Source organism: Bison bison, unplaced genomic scaffold, assembly GCF_000754665.1.
Source record: "Bison bison bison isolate TAMUID 2011002044 unplaced genomic scaffold, Bison_UMD1.0 scf7180017863957, whole genome shotgun sequence".
In the NCBI taxonomy this organism is placed as follows: Eukaryota; Metazoa; Chordata; class Mammalia; order Artiodactyla; family Bovidae; genus Bison; species Bison bison.
Window position 1 is genome coordinate 2,426,675 of NW_011494529.1, and position 23,501 is coordinate 2,450,175.

At 40.2% G+C, this 23,501-nt stretch overlaps 1 protein-coding gene across 6 annotated transcripts in view; it reads right to left on the reverse strand.

The window, feature by feature from the left end:
- The window catches only part of NFIA (nuclear factor I/A), a 406,342-nt gene that overhangs the window by 96,892 nt on the left and 285,949 nt on the right, over nucleotides 1-23,501 (reverse strand). For all 6 annotated transcript variants that reach the window (XM_010833919.1, XM_010833915.1, XM_010833920.1 and 3 more), the window contains one exon: nucleotides 21,032-21,159. In XM_010833919.1, coding sequence (XP_010832221.1) covers nucleotides 21,032-21,159 — 128 coding nt within the window. The remainder of the gene's footprint in view (nucleotides 1-21,031; nucleotides 21,160-23,501) is intronic.

Consider the following 23,501-nt stretch of genomic DNA (forward strand, 5'->3'; position numbering starts at 1 on the left):
AGAGAGAGTCTCCTGCTTACTTTGAAAAAATAAGCTGCCACATGGTAAAAACGACCTGTGAGAGGGCCACATGGCAAGGAACTGTAGGGACCTCGAGGGGCTAAGTAGGGCTGTGACTGACAGAGGGCTTTAAGGAAGCTAGAACCTTAGTCTTAAAGCTGCAAGGAATAGAATTCTGCCAAATCATGTGTTGGGATTGATGTATATAAAATACTAGGTGTAAAAAATAGATAGCAAATGGAAACCTGTTATAAAGCACATGAAGCTCAGCTCAGGGCTCTGTGATGACCTAGAGAGGGTGGAATGGGCAGTGTGGGTGGGAAGTTCAAGAGGGAGGGATCTACGTATACATATGGCTGGTTCACTTCATTGCACTGCAGAAACTAACACAACATTGCAAAGCAATTAAAAAGAAAAAAATACTTTCTCCCCCCCACACCCATCCTGGAGAAAACCCTAAGCGAAAGGACTTTGGCCTGGACAAAATTTTGATTGTAGTCTTGTGAGTCCCTGAGTAAAGGAACCAGTTAAGCAGCATTCAGACTCTTGACCCATGGAAACTGTGAGATAATAAATGTGTGATGTTTTAAGCTAAACGTGGTAATTTGTTACACAGCATTAGCAGACGAACATGATATTAATATATAAGATATTAAAATATAACAAGTTGACCCTAGTAATATGTAATTAAAGATGCCTGGTGCTAAGTCATTTCAGTCGTGTCCGACTCTTTGCGACCTCATGGACTGTAGCCAGCCGGGCCCCTCTGTCTGTGGGACTCTCCAGTCAAGAATACTGGAGGTTTCCATGCCCTCCTCCAGGGGATCTTCCGACCCAGGGATTGAACCCACATGTCTTACATCTTCTGCATTGGCAAGTGGGTTCTTTAACACTAGCGCCACCTGGGAAGCCCATTAAAGAAGCTTACTATGCACTAACTAATCTCTAGAAATCCAGAATTTTTCAATATTTTTAATGTCTGTTCTAGTAATGAGGTTTTCCATTAGCCTACGCTCACCCAGAGAAAATGGTTAAGACATCTTCTTAGGAAAGAGGCTTAAAGTTATTTCTAGTGGTGTAAGCACTTTGGAAAATTTCTATTTTCTCCTGATTATTTCAGGAAATAACAATAATAAAATGTGATCAAATGATATGAAGAAACTCAAAATAATTCTGGAGGTCTCTTATAACCAATCAAGAGTTTTGGGGGGCGGTAACTTTTTGCTGCAACCTGAAATGAAAAAAGAATATACAGGAGAAAAATCATAATCAATATTAACTCCCCCTCTCTCCTGAGTCATGAGATTACCACACACTTTGACCAAGAATTTTATAGTGACAAGAAGCAACTACTACAGGAATGAGAAGAAAGTATAATAATGCTGTTCTCTGCTTGAGAAAGCTTCTAAAATGAGATATTTTTGAGTCAAGGAGCTACAACATTAGTGGGAAAGGGGGAAGAAAGAGATCACAATAACCTATAATTATTCCACTGACCATAGAACACCATGCTAGATTTTTAAAAGGAGGCAAAAAGTCCGGGTTAGTGCTTAATTTGTTAGAGTACTTAGTCAAAAATCCAACTGTCCTGTGAAACTTATCCCTGTTTAATGTTGTTCCAGACAGCAGGACCTTATCTTGTCTGTCGCTGGAGTTTGGGTGATGTAGTTCCAGTTGTCAGAAAAGATTTAACTGGTATATGTTTCTTTCTTCAAAGTATTAAAGTTGAGAACAGAAAAGTTAGGGGACTTCCCTAGAGGTCCAGTAGTTAAGATTTCGTGGTCCTCCTGTAGGGGACAAGGGTTTGATCCCTGATCAGGGAACTAAATCCTACATGCCACATGGCCCGGCCAAAAAAAAAAAAAAGGAAAGAAAGGTTAGTTTTAATACTGTTCATTTAGACTCACAATCTGTTTGGGAGAAGCTCTGGAAACCGACAAACTCTGCACTTTCATTTTAAAATCCAACATATAAGCTGGTTAGAGAGGACCACTAAATGCTGCTTAAGTTCGGTTGTTCATGTTTGACTTCAGACATTCTCCTGTTTGCTATCATGATCGAATTCCCAACAACCCATCTTTACTGCTTTACCAGAACAACTATTATACTAAATCTAAAGGCTATTAGAAGCCTTCATCCACCGAGGAGCCTCAAGAGAGCCACAAGGCAGCTAAAAAGATGCCATCAAATTCCTACATATTGATCATTTCCAAAAATCAGGCTGAGAATAATAAAAGTCACAAATGACAGAGTCCTGCTATGTACCCTGTACTTACAAATCCTTATGTCTTTGTCTCAGAATGGTAGGTATTATTATCCTACCTACCTCTAACGTAGTGTCACAGAAAGTAGGGATCAAGGATATCAAGCAACTTGCTCAAGACCATACAGCCATTCTTTTCTGTACACCTGTAACTAGCACATCACTGTTAATCAACCACACTGCAATATAAAATAAAAATTAAAAGATACAGCCATTAAGTGATCATTCTGACCCAGGTCTCTCAGGTTCTGAAGCTTGTATTGTTTTGTTAAATATCATACTCCCTCCTGTAGTTTCCCTTGTACACTGTAAAAACAGTGTCCTATTTAAGGCAACAAAATACAGTTGAACTTTCTGATATCCAAAGAAAAGTGATTATCAACTGCAAAAGAATATGCAAAATATTAAAATGACTCTGAAGTACAGTACTAAGAATCATCTTGTCTTATATACCAGAGGTTTTACTTGGCCTTAGTAGGAATCAGTTAGGATTTTATTAAACATCCTGAATATATTACCAGTAATTCTAACACAGAACCTCCAAAAGAAAAATATCACACAGACTTAGAAGTCTTCTAACAGATAATAGATGTTAAGTTCTAAAACAGCAAATATATACACATTAATATATACAACAGGCCTCTTCCCTATTCAACACCTTGTTTTCTCAATAGCCTCCTGCAGACATTAGCAGAAAGGATCACAATTCTTCTTTTAAGAGTCATTGATAAACTCCAAGCCTAGTCTATATGATAATGCAGAAATGCCTCACTTAATCAAAAGTATGTGGCTAACACACACAATTATTTAAAATTCAGTAAGTCTTGACATCAAGGGAGACCTCTGAGCTACTAACATTGGTGTCAAAGCAGGTAACTAAGTAGAGGCATTTCACTCATAGGAAGTGCAGTTTTACAGAAACTAAGAGAAGTATTTCAAGAAGACAGTTGTGACGAGTGAGGTGAGTGCTGTTGAGAGGTCAAGCATAATGAGAATAAACGAGCTCTGTAAGAGTGAGGAGCATGGAAGATGGGTTAGAATGGCCTGCAAAAATCAACAGGAAGGGAAGAAGCAGGACAATCGGTATAGTCAATTCTCATGAAGTTAGTTTGTAAAGGGAAGCAGACAATTAGGGTAGTAGCTTTAGGAAGAAGTGGGGAAGCAGTGGGAGACAGTAAAGCATGCTGGCCTACTGATGGAAGTGTCCAGCAGATGGGGAGAAGGCCGTGGCTTAGTGGGAGGATAACTGAGCGAGCGAAGTCCCAGAGAGGGTGAGAGGCCACAAGATTAGTACGTGGAGGAGCGAGCCAGGATTTGGACTGAGCTAGCCAAAGCCCTTCCTCCCTTCAGTATACTATTTCACCCAGGTGCCCACTTCTGAACAAAGTTCCCATTACTGCTACACACCAATCACAGGCTGGTTTAAAAGAGAGCTTATTAATGGTATGCAAACATTTTTCTCCAGCCTAAATAACATGCTAACTGCCATCCTGACTGTTGTCTCTACATTTGGGTCTTCAGATTCCCTTCTACCTCCAGGTCTCAGTGTGGGGAATGGATACACCAGTCACGGCCGTCAGACTAATGTTGTCAGCATAAACTGCAGTGCCACTTCTCAAGCACAAAACAAAAGCTGAGGACCAGCACTCTATCTCGCAAGTCACCTACCACCAGCAGATTTACACCCAGACGCTCAGCTTCTAGATGCAGAGCACTGTCCCAGTCTCTAGCCCCCCCAAGCAAGAACAGAACCATTATAGGGCCATTTCAGCTAGACTTTATATGAGATCATCTCCAAGGGTGATGCTAAATAAAGACTGTAATTGGATAGATTAATCCCACAGTCAAAGGACCATCCTGTTTTGTGGCTATCAACACATGCTGTGTGATAGGAGGAGTTAGTTCAAGATACTGGTATTCACCCTAGATTTGTGTCCTAATGGTAAAACCCATTAGGGTTCATTCTAAAGTAATTTAGTATGATTAACACACTCAACAATACAAAAAGGTAAAACATTCAGACTATTTTGACTTTTAACCTTTTTCAGTGAATAAAAATGTTTTAAAATCATTTTTATGATGGAGAGAATAAAATGAAAGTTACTATAGCTTCTGAGGTGTATCCTCCTTGTTCTATATGCAACCATTTAAAATGAGCTAAAAGGACCCCCCCCCCAAAGAATTATCACATCATAAAGAAGTTCAGGTAATTTAAAAGGCTTGGACACAAATGATTTCTTCAGTTTAGAAAAAAAATGGGAGAATGGAGTACAAAATTATATGGATAATTCAGGAGAAAAGAAATGATGAGTTCGCTAATGTATTCCAAATGTTCACTTGTTAAGTGAAAATTTACAGCCAGAGAGAGTGAAGGATACACACAAGGAAACTGCTAAGTCACTTCAGTCGTGTCCGACTCTGTGTGACCCCATAGACGGCAGCCCACCAGGCTCCCTGTCCCTGGGATTCTTCAGGCAAGAACACTGGAGTGGGTTGCCATTTCCTTCTCCAATGCATGAAACTGAAAAATGAAAGTGAAGTTGCTCAGTCGTGTCCGACTCTTAGCGACCCCATGAACTGTAGCCTACCAGGCTCTTCCATCCATGGGATTCTCTAGGCAAGAGTACTGGAGTGGGATGCCATTGCCTTCTCCGCACCATACAAAAAAAAAATCTGGTTCCTGAGCCAACAATAAAGTCTCATGACTTCTGAGATTTCCTTTCCTTTCAGGGTAAATACAGACACCCCACTGTCAGGATGCTGTTGTTGTTCGGTTGCTCCGTCATGTCTGACTCCTTGTGACCCCATGGACTGCATCACGCCAGGCTGCCCCGTCCTTCACTATCTCTCAGAGTTTGCTCAAACTCATGTTCATTAAGTCAATGATGCCATCCAACCATCTCATCCTCTGTCGCCACCTTCTCCTGCCCTCAATCTTTCCCAGCATCAGGGTCTTTTTCAATGAGTCAGCTATTGCATTTCATATACTTACAAGTTGGAGATTCCCTACCCATCCTATCTTCTCCCTAACCATCTCACCCTCTCCCATGTATTCAGGGCAGGATTGATTTTGGCTCAACACAGCACTCACACACATTCACAGAGGACTGAGAATGAAAAAGAAATTACTGAGAAAACTAAACTATTTTCTTTGCATGAAAAAATAGTACAATATAGCATAATGTTTTATTCATTCTGCCTAGATACCCAGATGAAAAGTAAAAAACTCAATCATACATATGTTTGGTTTATATCTGCTCTGTCCAATATGGTAGCTACTAGCCACATGTGGTTACTTAAATTTAAATTAATTAAAATTAAATGAATTAAAAACTTCAGTGGCTCAGCACAGCCACATTTCAAGTGCTCAATGGCCTTATTTGGCTAGCTGTTACAGTATTGGACAGTGCAGAGTTAGAACATGTTGCATCACTGCACACAGTTCCATTCGACAGCTTTGGTCTATATGCCACCAAATAATCTTTTAGATTTTTGGTCCTGCTGTAGAACAGCAGATAAATCTTACTTTGATATATTTTATCAGCATGTTTAACCCTCTTTTAAATTGTAAAAGCAAAGCACATGCACTATACATGAGTTGCATAAAGGGAAATAAAAAAACCTAAACAAATGCCTTTTCCTCTTTATCTTCAACAAGCTGAGGGTAAGCCAGTGCTCAAACTTGGTCAATAACCTTTTAGAGACTTTTCTCCACTCACAATATTCATTTAGATGATGTGGAGTTAAGTGTTTATCAAAATATGTTCACTCTGTCAGTTAAAACATGATTGAAAGCTTGGATTTTAAGGTGCCTGCTGGTAGAATTTAATTTGTAAGAGATGCACAGTCTGTGACATTCCCTGCTTGGGATATGCCTACACTGGGAATCTATTAAGTCCTAATGTTCCTTGGTTACAAGCAGAGCACCCATCATTTTACTTAAAATCTGAAAACTGATGTGAACATTTCATAAGGGAAAAAAGAAATATAATTTTAGGTCTCTTCAAATTGCTTGAACTGTGAAATCAAGTAATGAACGCTAGAAAAGGTTCTGTCAGCTAGAATCTCAGCTTAGTGTAGTCAGCGTTTTCTTGCTAAACCTTATTATGGCAAAGCATTTGATTTTTCATCTCTGCACTCTGTTCATCTCCACAAATAAACTACTTTGACCTCCACCTGTTATGTTACTTAGTGAAATCTGCCTGCCATCCTTCAATAACCCTATTCTTTGCCTTCAAAGGCCTTTGAGTCGTCGAGAAAGTGGGGAGGTAGAGCCGGGCAATGAACTGAGTGGATAGCACTTTGTAACCATGGGGTAGTTCATAGCTCAGGACACAAGCCACAGGGCAAAAGGAAATGGATTTTTTTTTTTAAGCTATGCCTGGGGATGCTGGAAGGGGGCAATACATTTAATCATTTTAACATTAAAAATTTTCACAGAAACATGCTCTCTTTTGAGCTCTTATTTAAGGCAGAAAACTGGCTTCCTCCTCATAAGAAGACCTCTCTCTAAAAGAGTCATACCTTCATTTCAGAGAGATAAGCCAACAGGTCATTTCAAAGCTTAAAAATACTTAAGCAGGTTTATGATTCTGACAGTTGGCAAAACAAAATGAACTGCTAACCTCAAATGCAGCTTTGTGGATACATAAGGCCCAGATCATTGTTAAAAACTACTAAAACAAACAAAAACATAAAATCAAAAGGAAATAGCTGCATACAACGACACGAGCCGTTTTCAGAAGCAAAACGACATATCAGAAGAGAGGATTCTGTGTAAAGTTGCACTTCTGATGAATGCTACATTCAACAGACAAGATGGTGTCTGTCTAATTACACTGAACACTTATCAGAGCGGGATTAGCAGGATGTTTCTGCTCACTGTCATTCTTTGTGACAACGTAATGATAGATCCGTTTACTTAGGAGTGCAATTATTAAAAACCGTGCTGTTTTCTTAACTGTCTTCATATCTTGGAAATATTTTATTAAAAATTACTTATCTGAATAAAGGGTAAATGCTTGGCAAAGCTTTTCATATCAATTAAGTAAATGAGTAAGTTCCATTCAGTCACAGTCTTCGTTGAGCATCTTATGCGAGTTTGCGGAAACTTGATCACTATAACAATTTTATACTGGAGTTAATGATTCACCCTTTTTTCGCCTTGTCTTATTTGTCCAAATCCTGAAGTTCGGTTTTCACTGAAACTAAAAACTGCTCATGGCCGACATTTTCTCTGGAGTCATGATTTAGCACTTCTCCTTCATATTCACACCTTTTTTTGGAACCCCACACAAGAATCCAATTTTATACAGACAACTCTCCATGGGCCAATCAGAATGGGATGCTAGCAAGATACCATCTTCTGCATCTTTTTCTACTTGAATAATTCACTTTATCCAGTGCCTATTAGGAAAAGGTCTTCATGCACGATAAAACCAAGAAAGCAAACCACACTGGACTCTACAAGTAGGCTGGCTACCTCCCAAGCCAAAGGACTATTTCCATACGTATTTAAACAGACAAACCTAGGTTCCTCTCTCTCTCTCTCTCTTTTTTGATTCCAGTTACCAACCCTCAAATAATAACTGTTGCCAACTGAATGTGAAAAACAACCAAATATATGTACTGAGGGTAAGTTGCTGAACCTCTCCCACAGGGAGAGTTTATTTCTCAGGCTTTGTTCAACTTAAGACAACTATCAATTAGTCCAAGTGGAAGATAATGACATTTATAACAACTTTTCTCTGCAAAAGTCTCCAAATGTGTGGCTAGGATAGAAATTTATGTGACCCAATATAATAATTATGTGTTATAAAGATTTTTTTTTTAAACTAAAGGCATGTTAAGGCTTCAATGCCAATGGACAAACTCATAAAAATATCAAGCACATCAAAAGGAGAAAAACGACCAGTTAAGTCTTTTGAGGATACAATTTCATTTCTAAAGGAAAAAAGAAATCACCCACTGGCAAAAAGAAGTCTTAAAATTAGAAGCAGGTGTCTTTGCTATGAAGTGATAAATATCAAAGAATAGCTGGCCCTGAAAAGTATTCTTATGCATCCCTTATTACTTTTAATCTTCACACGTGTATTTTGACATTAGAACATGAAGTGCTGCTTATGCAAGTACCTAAAGTGTGTTAAAACATGAGGGACACTGCACAGCCATTTTGATAAACTGTCTCTTCGCTCAGGTTCATGAAATGGCTGAAAGGCAGACTGCGGATTCTAATGGGCCTTAAGTCATAAGTAATCATGATATCCTAGAATGCATTCATCTTGGAAGCTCATCACAGTGAAGTGATTTCGGGGTCGACAACTAACACTGCAGAATCATCTGGTGCTGCAGAGGACACTTCAGATTAGAAATGGATATTGGGTTGCCATTCCTTGAAAGTCTAATGACTTGAGTGTGTTTCTAAGGATGCAAATGAAAAAACCTTCACCTCTCCTTAGATACAAAGTGGAAAATCCCTAGAGGTTGGCATGTTCCTTCCAAATGAAGCACAATGAGATGTTTCGAACACATTAAAATGTGGAGGGTCATGTGAATGGGCATTTGCAGCTGTCTCTGGAGCCTGTCTCCATTGTGGCTGGGGGTGCTGGATCACAGCACAGAGTCCCCCACTCCAAACAGACCCAGAGAACAGGGAACCAGAGTAACCCAGGATTTAAAAATCCAAATGTTTCAGAGTGGGGGTTTAATTGTTGCAAAAGGGAGATCAGTAATACTTTGAAGAGGCATGCTGAATAACTGTATTTATTCAGTTATTCTATCGGGGTTTAATATTTCATCAAATTAAAGAGATGCTTTGAAATCAAATGATTTTTTTTTATTTTTACTTCTGAAGTTTTCTCCTGTCCCAGAGACATACTCTGTGACTCGGTACAGGAGAGAACACTCTCCACTTTTAGTACCTACTGATTTACTACGTCAGTGTGAGCGTTTCTTATCATCTTCAAGGATGTAACTCACCCATCATCTCCAAAAGGGTGCCATGTCTTCGATTAACTGATGAGCTTACGATGTGCTTGAAATCCATGGATAGATAGAGTTGGATAAATAGGCACTATTGTAATTCTCTGCTGAGCAGGAAAGCTACTGAGATGCGCACCATTGCATCAGAAACTGCTGGGCTGCGCGGGGCAGAAAAGTTCCTGACTCCTGAGACCTGTGTATGCCTGGACTTTTCTTTCTTTTTGCTCCCATCCCCATAGAGAGCCTCAAACTCAGTACTACACACCAATTTTGTTAAAAACACTGGTGGCCAGAAGAGAGAGAAACTTTTCCCCATATAAACTGACAATATTACACTTGGTTATTTAACATTTAAATAGAATCATCAGTGTGTAGGCCTGCGAGAGGGAAGTTAAGTCTGCAAATAGTATTATTAGTGATCTGTACTTATTATTATTAGTGGTATGTGCATATACGTACAGATATGTAAGTGCTCAAAAATGGACTGCAGCCTATCAGGCTCCTCTGTCCACGGAATTCTCCAGGCAAGAATACTGGAGTGGGTAGCCATTCCCTTCTCCAGGGGATCTTCCTAACTCAGGAATCAAACCTGGTCTCCTGCATTGCTGGCAGATTCTTTACTGCTTAAGCCACTAGGGAAGCCCCAATAAACATTAGCTCTTTCTAATAAAACCACGTATTTAAATTTTTAGCAGCATTCCAATGACAAAATAAAAGTAAATTTATCTTTTATTATTAATCAGAATGTGGTATTACTCATGTCTAGGAAATACCTACATTGTGTTCATAGAACAGATCAGAGGAAGTAGGGACACTAAAGAAGCATTGTTTTTGCTCTTTGTATCAGAGGTGAAAAATACCTTCTGAATCCTACAAATATTTATTAATATGTATTAGACAAATAAAATCTATTAGATATAGAAAAATCAACACAGGAAATTCTTAGGTAAGTCATTATCTATCTACCTATATGTTTGTCTGTCCATATCCTTTGTTTCTTCTCTTCCAACTATACTTTCTGTTATTTTTCCCCTTTGGTGAATTTAATCTCATTGCAGAATAATTTTGTTTCCTCTCAGTAAACACCTGCTTTGATGCCGCCCAATTTCATTATCTGCAAGTTAGAACTGCTTTAGGAAGGGGTTGAGTCCATGGGTGCAGATAGCTAAATTTTTTGCTGGAATGGGCTGGCATTGTGTTGTACCCTTTCTGAGTGTTGCCTACACATCCGCATTCTACCTGTTTTTCAGAGATAAAGAAAGATAAGATAGTTTGAAAGGGAGGAAATGGGGACAGCGTTCACTGACGCTCCTTTTAATAATGGAAAGGCTGATACATCTGCTCTTCAAGCAATTACAGTGGAGGATAGTGGTCCAAGCCAACGAATCAACTCCTAAACTACATGACTTTTAGCACACTCAAGTCCTTGTAGAACTGGGTACTGGTTTAACCAGTTACCGTTCTTCTTTCTCTGGGGTGGAAGGTTTGTCCTATCTATTTTTATATGCCTTCTATCATCTTGCACAGTGCTTCATATATAAGAGATGAAGATATGTATAATAGGCTTTCAATTTAACTTCACAGTATCTTAAACTCACACGGGCATCTCAGCTGGTGCAGCTGGTAACGAACCCCCCTGCCAATGCAGGAGATGCAAGAAGACACGGGTTCAATCCCTGGGTCGGGAAGATCCCCTAGAGGAGGAAATGGCAACCCACTCCAGTATTCTTGCTGGGAGAATCCAATGGACAAAGGAGCCTGGTGGGCTACAGTCAATGGGGTTGCAAAGAGTCAGATATGACTGAGTGTCTGAGCACACATCTTAAACTCACATAGCACTTCAGCATTTTGAAAAAGGGGTATAACATATGTGTAAAGCTTTAAGTTTATAAGTATACTTTACATTTATTAAAAACACCTTTATCTCTGTGCCATGCACAGTACTTTGCACACAGCTGGTGCTTAAAAAATGGTAGCTCCTGTTTTTATTATCATCTCATACGATCTTTTCAAAGCTACGAGTTAGGAAGGCCAGCTGTTTTAAAGAACCCATTGTTGACATACGAGAAAATGAAAATTCAGAGAAGTCATTTGCTAAAAATCCAAGGCTTGTTCATAACAGAAGAATTGGAGGATTTTGAATCTCAATTGTACTTTTCTCCTCTTTAAAATACATGTTATTTCTCTCTTATTTTCTCCCTCCCCAGCAAGCCCATGAAGATTGCTGTGGCTGGGATGAAATTTACTCGAAAGCTCCTCCTTACAATGTGCTAAGTAAGGCCACTTGATGAGCCAGCTCTTTGCCACCTAAGGCACGGGGGCTGTGCTGAAGACAGTGACAGGAGCAGGAGACGGAGGACGATTCCCCACGTAAAGAGAAGGTACAGGATACACTTTTCCTTCCTGCTTTCTAGAATATTCACACAGCTTCGTTTTCAAACATGAAATAAAAAATTTGGAGGCTTGGGTAATTTATTTATTCAGACAAGGCAAGCTAAAATGCAGCATCTGTTTTCCTGGGAGCTTCTGTATTCACAAAATCGTGCATCTGAGTTCTCTGATGCACGTCAAGCTGCACTCATTCACTCGACGAATGCACTCAATCACTGAACAAATGTACGCAGCACTCCACTTCCTGAGCACTTTGCCCTCCTCAAAAGATAAGATAAGACATGTGCGGTTCCCATCTTATTACTTATTCAGTTAGCCAACAAATCTTGATTGAATGGTTATTACCATGTACCAGGTACTTTAACTGGCTTCAGGAATACAACAGTTATTTTTTGGATTGTGCTTTACCATATATCTGACAAACACACATCCACACACATATGGTGTACATGCGTTTACATGGGAAGAGTATTTCTTTTCTTCTAATAGGTAATCTTTTATTAGAATATGTTGTTCTCGCTCCCTTTGTTAGCTTTAAAAAATAGCCTTGATAAAGAAGATATGAACATTTCTGAAGGGCAGTTAAGGAGTGCTCAATTTGTAATATAGTTCATCTCTTATAACCCCGTATTTGGATGAAATTTCTCTGCTAACAGACGGTCACTAGAGAGCAAGAACCCTTGTCACTGCAGTGGTGCTCTCTGGTGCACTGGTCTCTATCCGGCAAGTGCCAATATTAAAGAGGTAATGGGAGACAATGTTGTCACATAATGATGATTTCCCAATGCTCTATAAATGCAGAAGAAAAGCCAAGACATTGATCCTATGGCAGTGTTCTGTAACAGTGACTCTTCCTATTACAGCAGGAGATTGTGGGAGGTTTAATCATCTCCCTTAATATATGCCAGTGTGGCTGAGTGTCCATGATCAATGGACTATTGTTACTAGTCTGCAGCCTTTTTATTGGCATTGATAATGGGCTTCTGCTCATGTGTCTCAGCTACAAGTTTAAGCTGGTAAACTTTCCCCACTCTTACAACTGATGAATGACTATTAGCAGTCAAATTAGGACCAGCGGAGTTGGGAATCAACTGAACTCCATATGGAATATTGAAAACTACAATGAACCAACTTAAGTCTGCAAAATGCAACTGTGTTCCTAGCAGTTGTGACACTTGAACTCTGGTTCTAAATGTCCTGGGCTTCTGGTTGACCCAATGTTTACCAACTACTCTTCTAAAAATACCTTTAAAAATGTATACATTGACTTAATAATTGTGATAAGGACAGTGTATTATTATAGTGCTTAATTTTAACTTTCAAAAATGAGGACTGCTGTGCCTCTGGAAAAGGTCAGTTTTCATTCCAATCCCAAAGAAAGGCAATGCCAAAGAATGCTCAAACTACTGCACAATTGCATTCATCTCACACGCTAGTTAAGTAATGCTTAAAATTCTCCAAGCCAGGCTTCAGCAATATGTGAATTGTGAACTTCCAGATGTTCAAGCTGGTTTTAGAAAAGGCAGAGGAACCAGAGATCAAATTGCCAACATCCTCTGAATCATCAAAAAAGCAGAAGAGTTCCAGAAAAACATCTATTTCTGCTTTACTGACTATGCCAAAGCCTTTGACTGTGTGGATCACAATAAACTGTGGAAAATTCTGAAAGAGATGGGAACACCAGACCACCTGACCTGGTTCCTGAGAGATCTGTATGCAGGTCAGGAAGCAACGATTAGAACTGGACATGGAACAACAGACTGGTTCCAAATAGGAAAAGGAGTACATCAAGGCTGTATATTGTCACCCTGCTTATTCAACTTATACGCAGAGTACATCATGAGCAACGCTGGGCTAGAGGAAGCACAAGCTGGAATCAAGATTGCCAGGAGAAATATCAGTAACCTCAGATATGCAGATTTCACCACCCTTATGGCAGAAAGTGAAGAACTAAAGAGCCTCTAGATGAAAGTGAAAGAGGAGAGTGAAAAAGTTGGCTTAAAGCTCGACATTCAGAAAACGAAGATCATGGCATGCGGTCCCATCACTTCATGGCAAATAGATGGGGAAACAGTGGAAACAGTGTCAGACTTTATTTTTCTGGGCTCCAAAATCACTGCAGATGTGACTGCAGCCATGAAATTAAAAGATGCTACTCCTTAGAAGAAAAGTTATGACCAACCTAGACAGCATATTCAAAAAGCAGAGACATTACTTTGCCAACAAAGGTCTGTCTAGTCAAGGCTATGGTTTTTCCAGTAGTCATATATGGATGTGAGAGTTGGACTATAAAGAAAGCTGAGCACTGAAGAATTGATGCTTTTGAACTGTGGTGTTGGAGAAGACTTTTGAGAGAGTCCCTTGGACTGCAAGGAGATCCAACCAGTCCATCCTAAAGGAGATCAGTCCTGAGTGTTCATTGAAAGGACTGATGTTGAAGCTGAAACTCCAATACTTTGGCCACCTGATGCAAAGAGCTGACTTATTTGAAAAGACCCTGATGCTGGGAAAGACTGAGGGCAGGAGGAGAAGGAGATGACAAAGGATGAGATGGTTGGATGGCATCACTGACTCAATGGACATGAGTTTGTGTAAACTCCGGGAGTTGGTGATGGACAGGGAGGCCTGGTGTGCTGTGGTCCATGTGGTCACAAAGAGTCGGACATGACTGAGCAATTGAACTAACTGAACTGAACTGAACTGATGCCTTTGGGAAGAAATCTATTTCTGAAAGAAGTTTATCTCTGAAAGTTTTTAAGAAAAGGACTACAGCTAAACTTATTACTTACCAAATTTGGCTTTAAAACTTTTTACTGAACTGTTCAGAACTTCCAGCATCTTGGCTAAAAGAACAGTGTCTGTTAATAAAGTTTTACAATCACAAAATAACTGAAGGCATGCTAGAGTTCTGAATATTTTTCTACAGGAGAAAATTTAAGGAGTAAGAAGCTCCTCTTTTCAAACACAGAACTAAATTTCACTGAAAAAGTTGCATAATTTCACATATTTTTCACAATAAAAAATACGTTTATTCTAATATTGACTGGCATGTATGTGTCAAATGCAGAAAGTGGTGCAACTGAGTAATCCATGAAACCCACTGAACCCTCAAATGAGTCAATTTTGGGAACACAGACAACCTGAGAAGCTTCACAGGACAGCCACAAAACTGCTTTGTAAGATATATATATGAAAAAAAAGATATATGGAGAACACAAATTTATATATACCCATGACTGAAAGGCTAAGAGACATCATGTCTCACTTTCAAGTTTGTGAACTTTTTCATTTGAGGTCCAGTGGAAATCCAGTTTCACTGCCTCCTTCTGCAGACAGTGTCTCTAATTCTAAAGTCAGGTTGAACCACTCTCTCCTTTTACCCCTGTAGCATTTAATCCTGCTGGCTTTCAACCACCATGAGCTGGTAAGGTCTGTCTCCTTCAATAATCCTAACAATATTTCATACAATTAGAGAACGTTAATTTTAACAAAGGATTTGGCACTTGAAGCAGAAATTCAAGTTGATCATTTAACTGTCATAACTTTGTGACTTCCCTGGCGGCTCAGTTGGTAAAGAATACGCCTGCAATGCAAGAGACCCAGATTTGATCCCTAGGTGGGGAAGATCCCTTGGAGAAAGAAATGACAACCCACTCCAGTACTCTTGCCTGGAAAATTCCATAGGGAGAGGAGACTGGCGGGCTACTATCCATGGGGTTGCAAAGAGTCAGACACAACTTAGAGACTAAACTGAACTGAGCTTTGTGACAGAGATGGGGCAGAAGCCACAGTTCCCATCTTACAGATGGTGTCTGACAACGAAGAAAATCTGGTTTGCCATTGAAGACAGGGACTCAGTGGAGTCAACTTTGAACCTACTCTGTACTGCACACAGTCAGCACTTAATAAAGATTCAGTGACTTGGTTTGACTTGAATTATATTGATTAGATGACCAGCTCTTCTTCTTCATGTACTTCAACTGGAGGAAGATGAGAGAGACAGGAGAATTTTCTTCTTGTACTGAGGTATGAACCACTGTGTAAGGGTACCATCTTCTCTGACATGTCTGAAAATAGGTTAGATTTCTATCTGTCTAGAAGAGCATTAATGGCATTCCTACTTACAGTAGGGAGAAAGCTTGGGGATCACAACAGTGAAAGTTCAGGTTGCCTCTAGATAAGGCAAGAATTGAGTGGTAAGAGGCTGCAAAAAGGAACAGTCAAGGAAGGAGCCTAGATCAGGGATTTTCAATCACGAACATGTATAAGCACCACCCATCTTGTTAAAATTCCATGGGTCTGGGTAAGGTCTGAAATTCTGTACTTATAATAAGCTCCCAGATGATGCCATGTTGCTGGTGCGTGGACCACACTTTGTGTAACAGATTAGACGTCACATAATACAGATTTCATAGTGTCTCATATGGGTGTTAATTAAGCTACTATGGAGAAAATTTCATATGGAAATCTGAAAATATTCAGACAAAAATCAAGAAAGTTACAGGAAACATTCTACAGAAGATTCATTATTGGAATTCTTGATATACAGCTTGTAATAATGAATTGTCCTTTTATTAAAAAAAAAGAAGTATTATCTTAAAAATCAATAAAGTATTCCCTTTAGAAAAAAAGGATTCGATTCCCTTAACGGAATACCCTTCAAGGTGAGAGATACTTGTAATAAAATGCTATATACTACCACTTGTCAACGGGGCCCTTGGTTGAGCCTTAGCAATTGTTTTGCTTGCTGTTGTTGCTTAGTTGCTTAGTCATGTTTGACTGTTTTGAGACCCCACGAACTGTAGCCCACCAGGCTACTCTATTCATGAGATTTCCCAGGCAAGGATACTGGAGCGGGTTGCCGTTTCCTCCTCCAGGGGATCTTCCCAACCCAGGGACTGAACCTGTGTCTCCCTGTTTCCTGCACTGGCGGGCAGTCTTTACTGCTGAGCCACCGGGGAAACCCATGGCTTTGTTTACTACTTGCTAATAATTGGATTTGACTGAATAATAGCCTACAGATTGAGAATATAGTAAACATCAATTCTGAGAGAATTACTGGTGGCAAGTTCTGCTTTCAGATTTATGGAAAGCACCCAAATTCCCTGCTTTATAGGCTTCATTCATTCATTCGATCAACATTTATTGAGTACGTATTATGTGCCAGACACTGTCAGGGATGCTGGGTGTACAGCAGCAGAAAAGACAGGCCCAGGCCCACTACTCAGAGTGTATATCCAAGTAGGAGAACATAAGATAACAGGAGAAGATGGTATAAAGAAAGGAAAAGTTTATGAATTATAGGATGATGGAAGAGAAACAGCAGCTATTTTAAGTCACTGATGATGTATTATTTGAACAAAGATCTGAATCCTGAGGATTATATGATTTTATGAGAAAAATGATAGATATCTGACTTTGTTAACAGTTAATACTGTTGGTTCATGTATTATGTCCTATATATGTATTTAATAAACCCACAATCCTTCCCCGACCTGGGTGCACGTCAAGGGTTTGGGATAAGGAAGTAGGGGATTTTTCAAGTCTTTCTGATGAATAATTAAAATTTTTTTTATTGTTATGTTTTTAATTTCAATACAAGCCTATCACATGAGACCTTAAAATACAAGTATAAATGTTTATAGTAAAAGAGGTTACTGGGCAGAGAAGACAAAACTTACATTCCAAAATCAGAACTGAAATTTGGATTAGGGATCCCCAGGTTTACGATCTGTGTGACTCTGGGCAAGTCACCTAACATTTTATAATTCTCAGTTTTCATCTCTACAGAGGCAAGCTCACTCTACTTTCATAATTTAGGGCAATTAAAAAAAAAAAAACTTGGTAGACAGGAAGTACTTAAACAATTGTAACCATAATCTTTGCCATACATACGAAAGCACTATGCTCAGTATCTGACCCAGTGTAGGCGCCTGCCTCTTGGTTTCCTTCCTATTCATTTGCATTATCAGTTCCTCTGCAGTTTTTCATTTGTCCAGATAAACAAGAGTTGATGGTATGTGCACTTTTGCTTGATAGAATTTCATAGGACTCATTTCATCAGTGCATGATTAGCTTCAAAGCTTCGAATCTAACCCAGTTTTGAGATAACTGGGAAACGAAACTAAGTGGAGAGAACAAATGCAGCATTGTAAGAGAAGCAAAAGTCAGCTTGAGGTTGTCTGATGTTTTTAAACTAACATCATCTTTAATCTCCTATGCCCTTCTTCCCAGATAATAAGAGCTGTGCACTAAAAGTGCTGAGATAAACTAATGGGGAACAGGATACTACAAAAGACATTTGAAAGAGCCCATGTAATTTACTGCATGTCTGGTTTGTTTTACTTTCCAAAGCCTTCCTGTTGCTCCAGGAAATTTGTCTCTTCTGGCAACCTTCGGCCCTCTTTTGGCCGGGGAGCGCTGAAAAAGCATTTGAGGGCAGGTAAACAGATGCAAAGCTTTCTGAGTGGAGGAGTAAGCACAGGCCTTGCTTCCTGGGTCACATCTGAGACATAAACAAAGTATCCTTTAGTACTAGCTTGTGAGAATTATTCCAAATGCAGGCAACCAAGAGGCTGCTGGCCTTCAGATATGCATAAACTCCCAGCACGTTATGAAGGTAATTTACATGTGTGGACCACTAAAAGCCTCCTACTCAATGAACTGTATCCCTGGGGAGATGCTGGGCCTGGATCAGTGTGGGAACAACATAAGGGTGTCCTCTGTGCCAAAAGGGGATTGGGCTAGATGGAAAATCCCCCAAAAGGACCATCTGGCAGCATAAATTATCCATTTAAAATGGCTGGTGTGAGTTAGTGACACCAAAGCCACCAGGAACATGTACAACATCCTTCAGTTGAGTTTTAATGTCCCCTCAGGCCCTGTTTCTATTACGACTTTCTATGCTGAATACGGACAAATGTAAATTTATCCACTGTCCCCTCCCACCCCCTGCATATATACCATGAAACTGCATTTTTCAATAATGAAAAAGAAATAGAGAATGGAGCATCAGTCCAGGAATACAGTAAAATTATGAGGGATTTCTCTAAAAGTATACATTTTTTCCCTTAGAGAATCCCCCCTACTATTAATTATATGCTTACACTATATGTGTATATGTATATAGCATGTGTGTATATAATATATACATATAGTATAATATATAGTGTAATTGTGTGTGTGTGTGTGTGTGTCTCTTCCCCAAAAGGATATATCTCTTCCCCAAAAGGATTCAGCCATTAAACTTTAGTTGTTTAATGACCATAAGGGATACAGTTATTCAGATGTTAAAATTTATGATCAGTTGAATCATAACATGCAGAAGAGGGGAACAGAATTATTCTGAATAAAAGAGTCACTAGGTCAACATATTCTATATTTAACCTACTCCCACAGTCCCCACATAGGCTCAAAAGGAATCTACTTAAGGATCCAGAGGACAGGCTCCTGGAAGAGGAGCTTCATGTACATCAACAACAAAAAAAGCAGCTCAGTCTGTGTAAAACCGAGTTAGTATGACTCTCGAGCACAATGTCCCAAACCTATATATTTTGAGTCTCACTTTCACAGAAGCAGGTAAACTAGCCAGGACTTTAACTGGCCTTTTAAAAAGGGTTTAAAGAACATGTAGATCTTTTAATTTTTTAACAGCACATAAGCTTCTCATTGGCACTATCCTGAGGTCGTGCTAACGTGCATTTACCAGCATGGGTAGTCAGCACGTTCATTTAGGCCAGGGCGTATTTCCTGACCGCTTTCGGCAAACTGGCATGGATCTCTGTGTGGGGTGAGCTGATGCGTAGCCCTCTGTAGAAGACCCATCACACCCTGAGCACTATGTTGATGATACTTAGAAAATGGTGGCACCAGAGGTAAACCCCATCCTTACACCTCCCGTATCACCACACAATGATCTTCTTATGTGTCTGTTCTCCACCCCAACTGTGAATTCCTTGAAAGCAGGAGCCACAACCTTCTCATTCAGCTTTGAGTTCCCAGAACCAGGCATAGTGCCTCATCCACAAAAAATTTCTCAGTGAAACTGTGAGTCAATGAATGGATGAGCTGGGTAAAAAGATTAGGTAGAAGGGAGGCAAAATGAAATCTTCACATTTTGGTAAAGGGAACAAAATAAAGGACTCAGCTAGTGGGGACCGAGGTTTTGTTTTTAATTATCATACAGTAAAACTGCCTGGGGGCTCAGAAGTGGAAGGCATGCATTTCTAGTAATATGAATGTTAACACATGTATAGATTCCTGTAACCACCACCACAATCAGGATATAGAACAGTTCCATCATCCCCCAAGCCTCCGCTGTGTTGCTTCCTCTATAGTCACACTCTCTGAAGATTCTCTTTTGATATGTTAGGGGGAGAGAAAGGAGTTAAGATTGAAGGTGAAGGGGTTCAGAGATTTTCTCGCTGCTTGTTTATTCTGAGGCAAGAATTGGGACAATCTTTTCAGACTTACTGTGCTAGGTATAATTCTTAGTTGGGTCATGTATATTACTTCATTTAATTCTCAAGAACACTGAAATGCCTATTATTATTGACAGATGGTAAAAATGGAGACACTTAGTCTCAGAGAGGTTAGGTGGTTTGCCCATAATCACACAGCCAGCCGAAGCGGAGCCAGGATTACACTCAACCTGTTTTTTTCCAAAGCCCACTCTATTCTCTACATCATTAGACTGTGTATTGAGGAAGGTACTGGAGAAGATTCTCCCTTGCCAATCTGGAGGTTATAGACACTGAGAAAAGTTTCAAAAGGCTTCTGCTATCAGAATTAGTCACACGGCTCAAGATTCCAGAGTCAGGACTAAACCCCAGGAGGTTAGACTAGCAGTCATCATTTGCTCAGTTCATAAAAGATGGACATAAAGATAGCTATTCCTTTTATTTTATTTTTTTAGCTGCTGCTTTTAAATAGAAAAAGAATTGTGATGACAAAACATATTTAAAAGTTTCCTCATTTTATAAAGATCCAAGTGCAAGCTACTGCACAGGGAGCCCTTCTTTCCTCTCTAATGCTACTGATGCAGTCGAAAAAGTTGATGGATTTTTATTTTGATAAAAGATAAAACCAAACCCAAAAGGCAGTTAGTATAAAATGAAAGCAAAGGCAAACGGAGCACTGGATCGCTGTGTAGTGAAAACATGTAAGAGTAGAAAACCCTACACACCATTCTCAATCTTTCACCTCAGCTGAATGGCATCCTTGCCCTGCCACCCTTTCATAAAAGCAGCCGTCAGGTACAGACGTGTTCACGTGGAGAAAGTCAGAAAGTCCACTGCTCTGAGCTCACTCCCTTCGCGTTCTGCCTGGCGTCACTCCCTCCTCCCCACCAACCCCCAGCACATCTTAGACTTCACAGTGGCCGCCCGCCCTGCTTACCTGGCTCCACTTCATGCCACCCGCTGGACTGACTTCCGCTCCCCGGGGAGCGCCCTTGGCCTGTGTAAAATGGCTCTTCACCAGGACTGTCCATTTCATCCTCCACAGACTTGAGGCGCTTCGTGGAGCTGAAATAACAAACGGGTACATGTTTAAAAGCCATCCAAACCACCCTTCTCCTGGACGTGGCATCTCTGGTGGAAAGAAAGCCAAGGAAGGAAGCAACTGGGTAACTCAGTGTAGTTCCGTGGGCTTCTTTGGGCTCCTGTTCAGTTTAGTGAGTCACTGGATGGAGAACAAACTCTTGGTCTATGTTGTTCCAAGTGTCTGGGTTTGGTTTTTACTGTCACTTGAGTTGCTGCTGCCGCCACATCCGGTTCCTTTTTCCTTTGAGGAACTGCTGGCTGGCTCTGTCTCCTGTCTCCACCTGGAAGACTGGGTAGTAAGCCCACATGTGTATCTCCCAGAGCACTGGCTGGGGCGTTGCCATCAGCAACGATCTTAGACATCTACTTAACCCCTCTGGCGCCCCAGGAAGGAGAAAAATCAGGGCACACAACCCTCGAAGTAAAGCCTGAATTGCCTTTGGGGTTTTTTGGCCATATTTTCTCATCTTCTACTTAGAGCTCTTCATTTAAAAAATACTCATTGCACAGTGACAATACCTTCCTTCCACTTTTGCCTCATTTGTTCACTGTTTTATCTCCAGTGCCTGGACTGGGACCTGGCCTACTGCCACTGTGCAGGCTCTAGAGATAAAGCAGTGAACAAACGAGACAAAAGTGGAAGAATTCTACTTATTCTCCCTGTGAGAATAAGGGATGTGGAAAAAAGAGTGACCCAGTGACTTGCATGCCACTTCTCTACAAGGAAATTACCAAAAATGAACTTCTGTGCCATCAAGTGGGGATGTTTTAGCTTTGGAGAAGTATGGTTGGGAAATTTCCAGAATATATTCTATTTCTTCCAGTTAAAGAACTGAGGTCTTTTTCTCCCAATTTGAGGTTGCAAGAGTTAAAAGGTAGTGACATGCTACATGTTGCTAATGTTGTTCTAATTGTATTAATTGATTATGTAACTAACATACCAGAATGAGTAGATTTCACACCTGGTGTGAGTACTAGTTGGGTAATCTCTTCCTCACATGTCAGGTACAAAATTTTAAATATATATTCATTCATCAAACATTTACTGTGCACCTCCCACATGTCATGTACTGTGCTAAAGGCTAGAATATTGAAATGAATCAGATATAACACCCGTGTTCAAGGGGTTTACAATCTCATGGATGAAGAACAAGAGGTAAACGAAATCGTGCACAGAGAAATACAGGTATGATGGTGGAACCACACAGAGGTTATAGTGTGTTCCTTGATGGAGGAAGAAAGCAATGATACACAGAGAAGGTCGGGAAATGATGCCCACAGGGCATGGTTCCTGAACTGTCTGTAAGAGAGTGAGTAAGGAGACGAAGCAGAAAGAAAAACAGGGCAGGGAAAGGCTGTTATTCAGGTGATGCATTCCTGAGGCAGCCATTCTGGATTTTAAGATACTGAAATACTTCTTTATCAACTGGCAAAGTCCCACTCTCAAGCTCCTCATGTTTGCCCCAACTTTGCCACCCCATCTTTGGCCCAGGACAGCTTCATGATCCCAAACCTACAGGGTTAAGGTCTGGCACATTAGAGGCATTCCAGGACTTGGCACTGTGGCAGGGCAGGTCTGCCCTAACTGGTATGCTCCTGTCACCCAGGTTACTAGCTATTCCCAACATCACTCCAGGAGGAAGGTGCACGTCAAGCAGAAATGACACCACAAGCAGTGTGTGACGCTCGCAGAGCTGACAGGTTAAACACAGGTTAAAAGTGTTAAAAGGTTAAAACAGGTTAAAAGTGGCAGGAGGGGTACAGAGAAAGATGGGGTGAAGGTGATAGAAGATATTGTATATCTGGACTTTATCTTACAAGCAATAGAGGCTCCCTGAATAGATCTAAACAGGAAGTGATGTCAGAGTCATCTGTCAGAAAGGTCATTCTGGTAGTTGCAGAGATGATGGCTTTTGAAGAGCTAAGGGAAAAGAAGGAGACAGAACCTTCCCCGGGGAGACAGTTAAGAGGCCACTGCAGCCATCCCAGTAAAAAAGTGAGGAAGACCCAGTTCAAGGCATGAAATTCTAGTTACTGAAGTTGCCATGCCAGGAGTCTTAGCCTTTAAGCTCTATTCTCATGAAAGCTAGATCGCAGGAAAGCAACAGACCTGCAGCATGCTAGCTTAGTATCCAAAGAAAAAAAACCTCTAACAATTTATTTAGTGTCCATTGCCTGGCTTTCCTTGAAGTTTAATGAAAAAGAGCCACTCAAAGAATTTTTCTGTATTTTATGTAAAACTGCATCTAACAGAAGTACTTTATAAAAGGACATACACAAAAAAACTCCTAATACATAAAACCAGAAAACATGTCGTTTCTTTA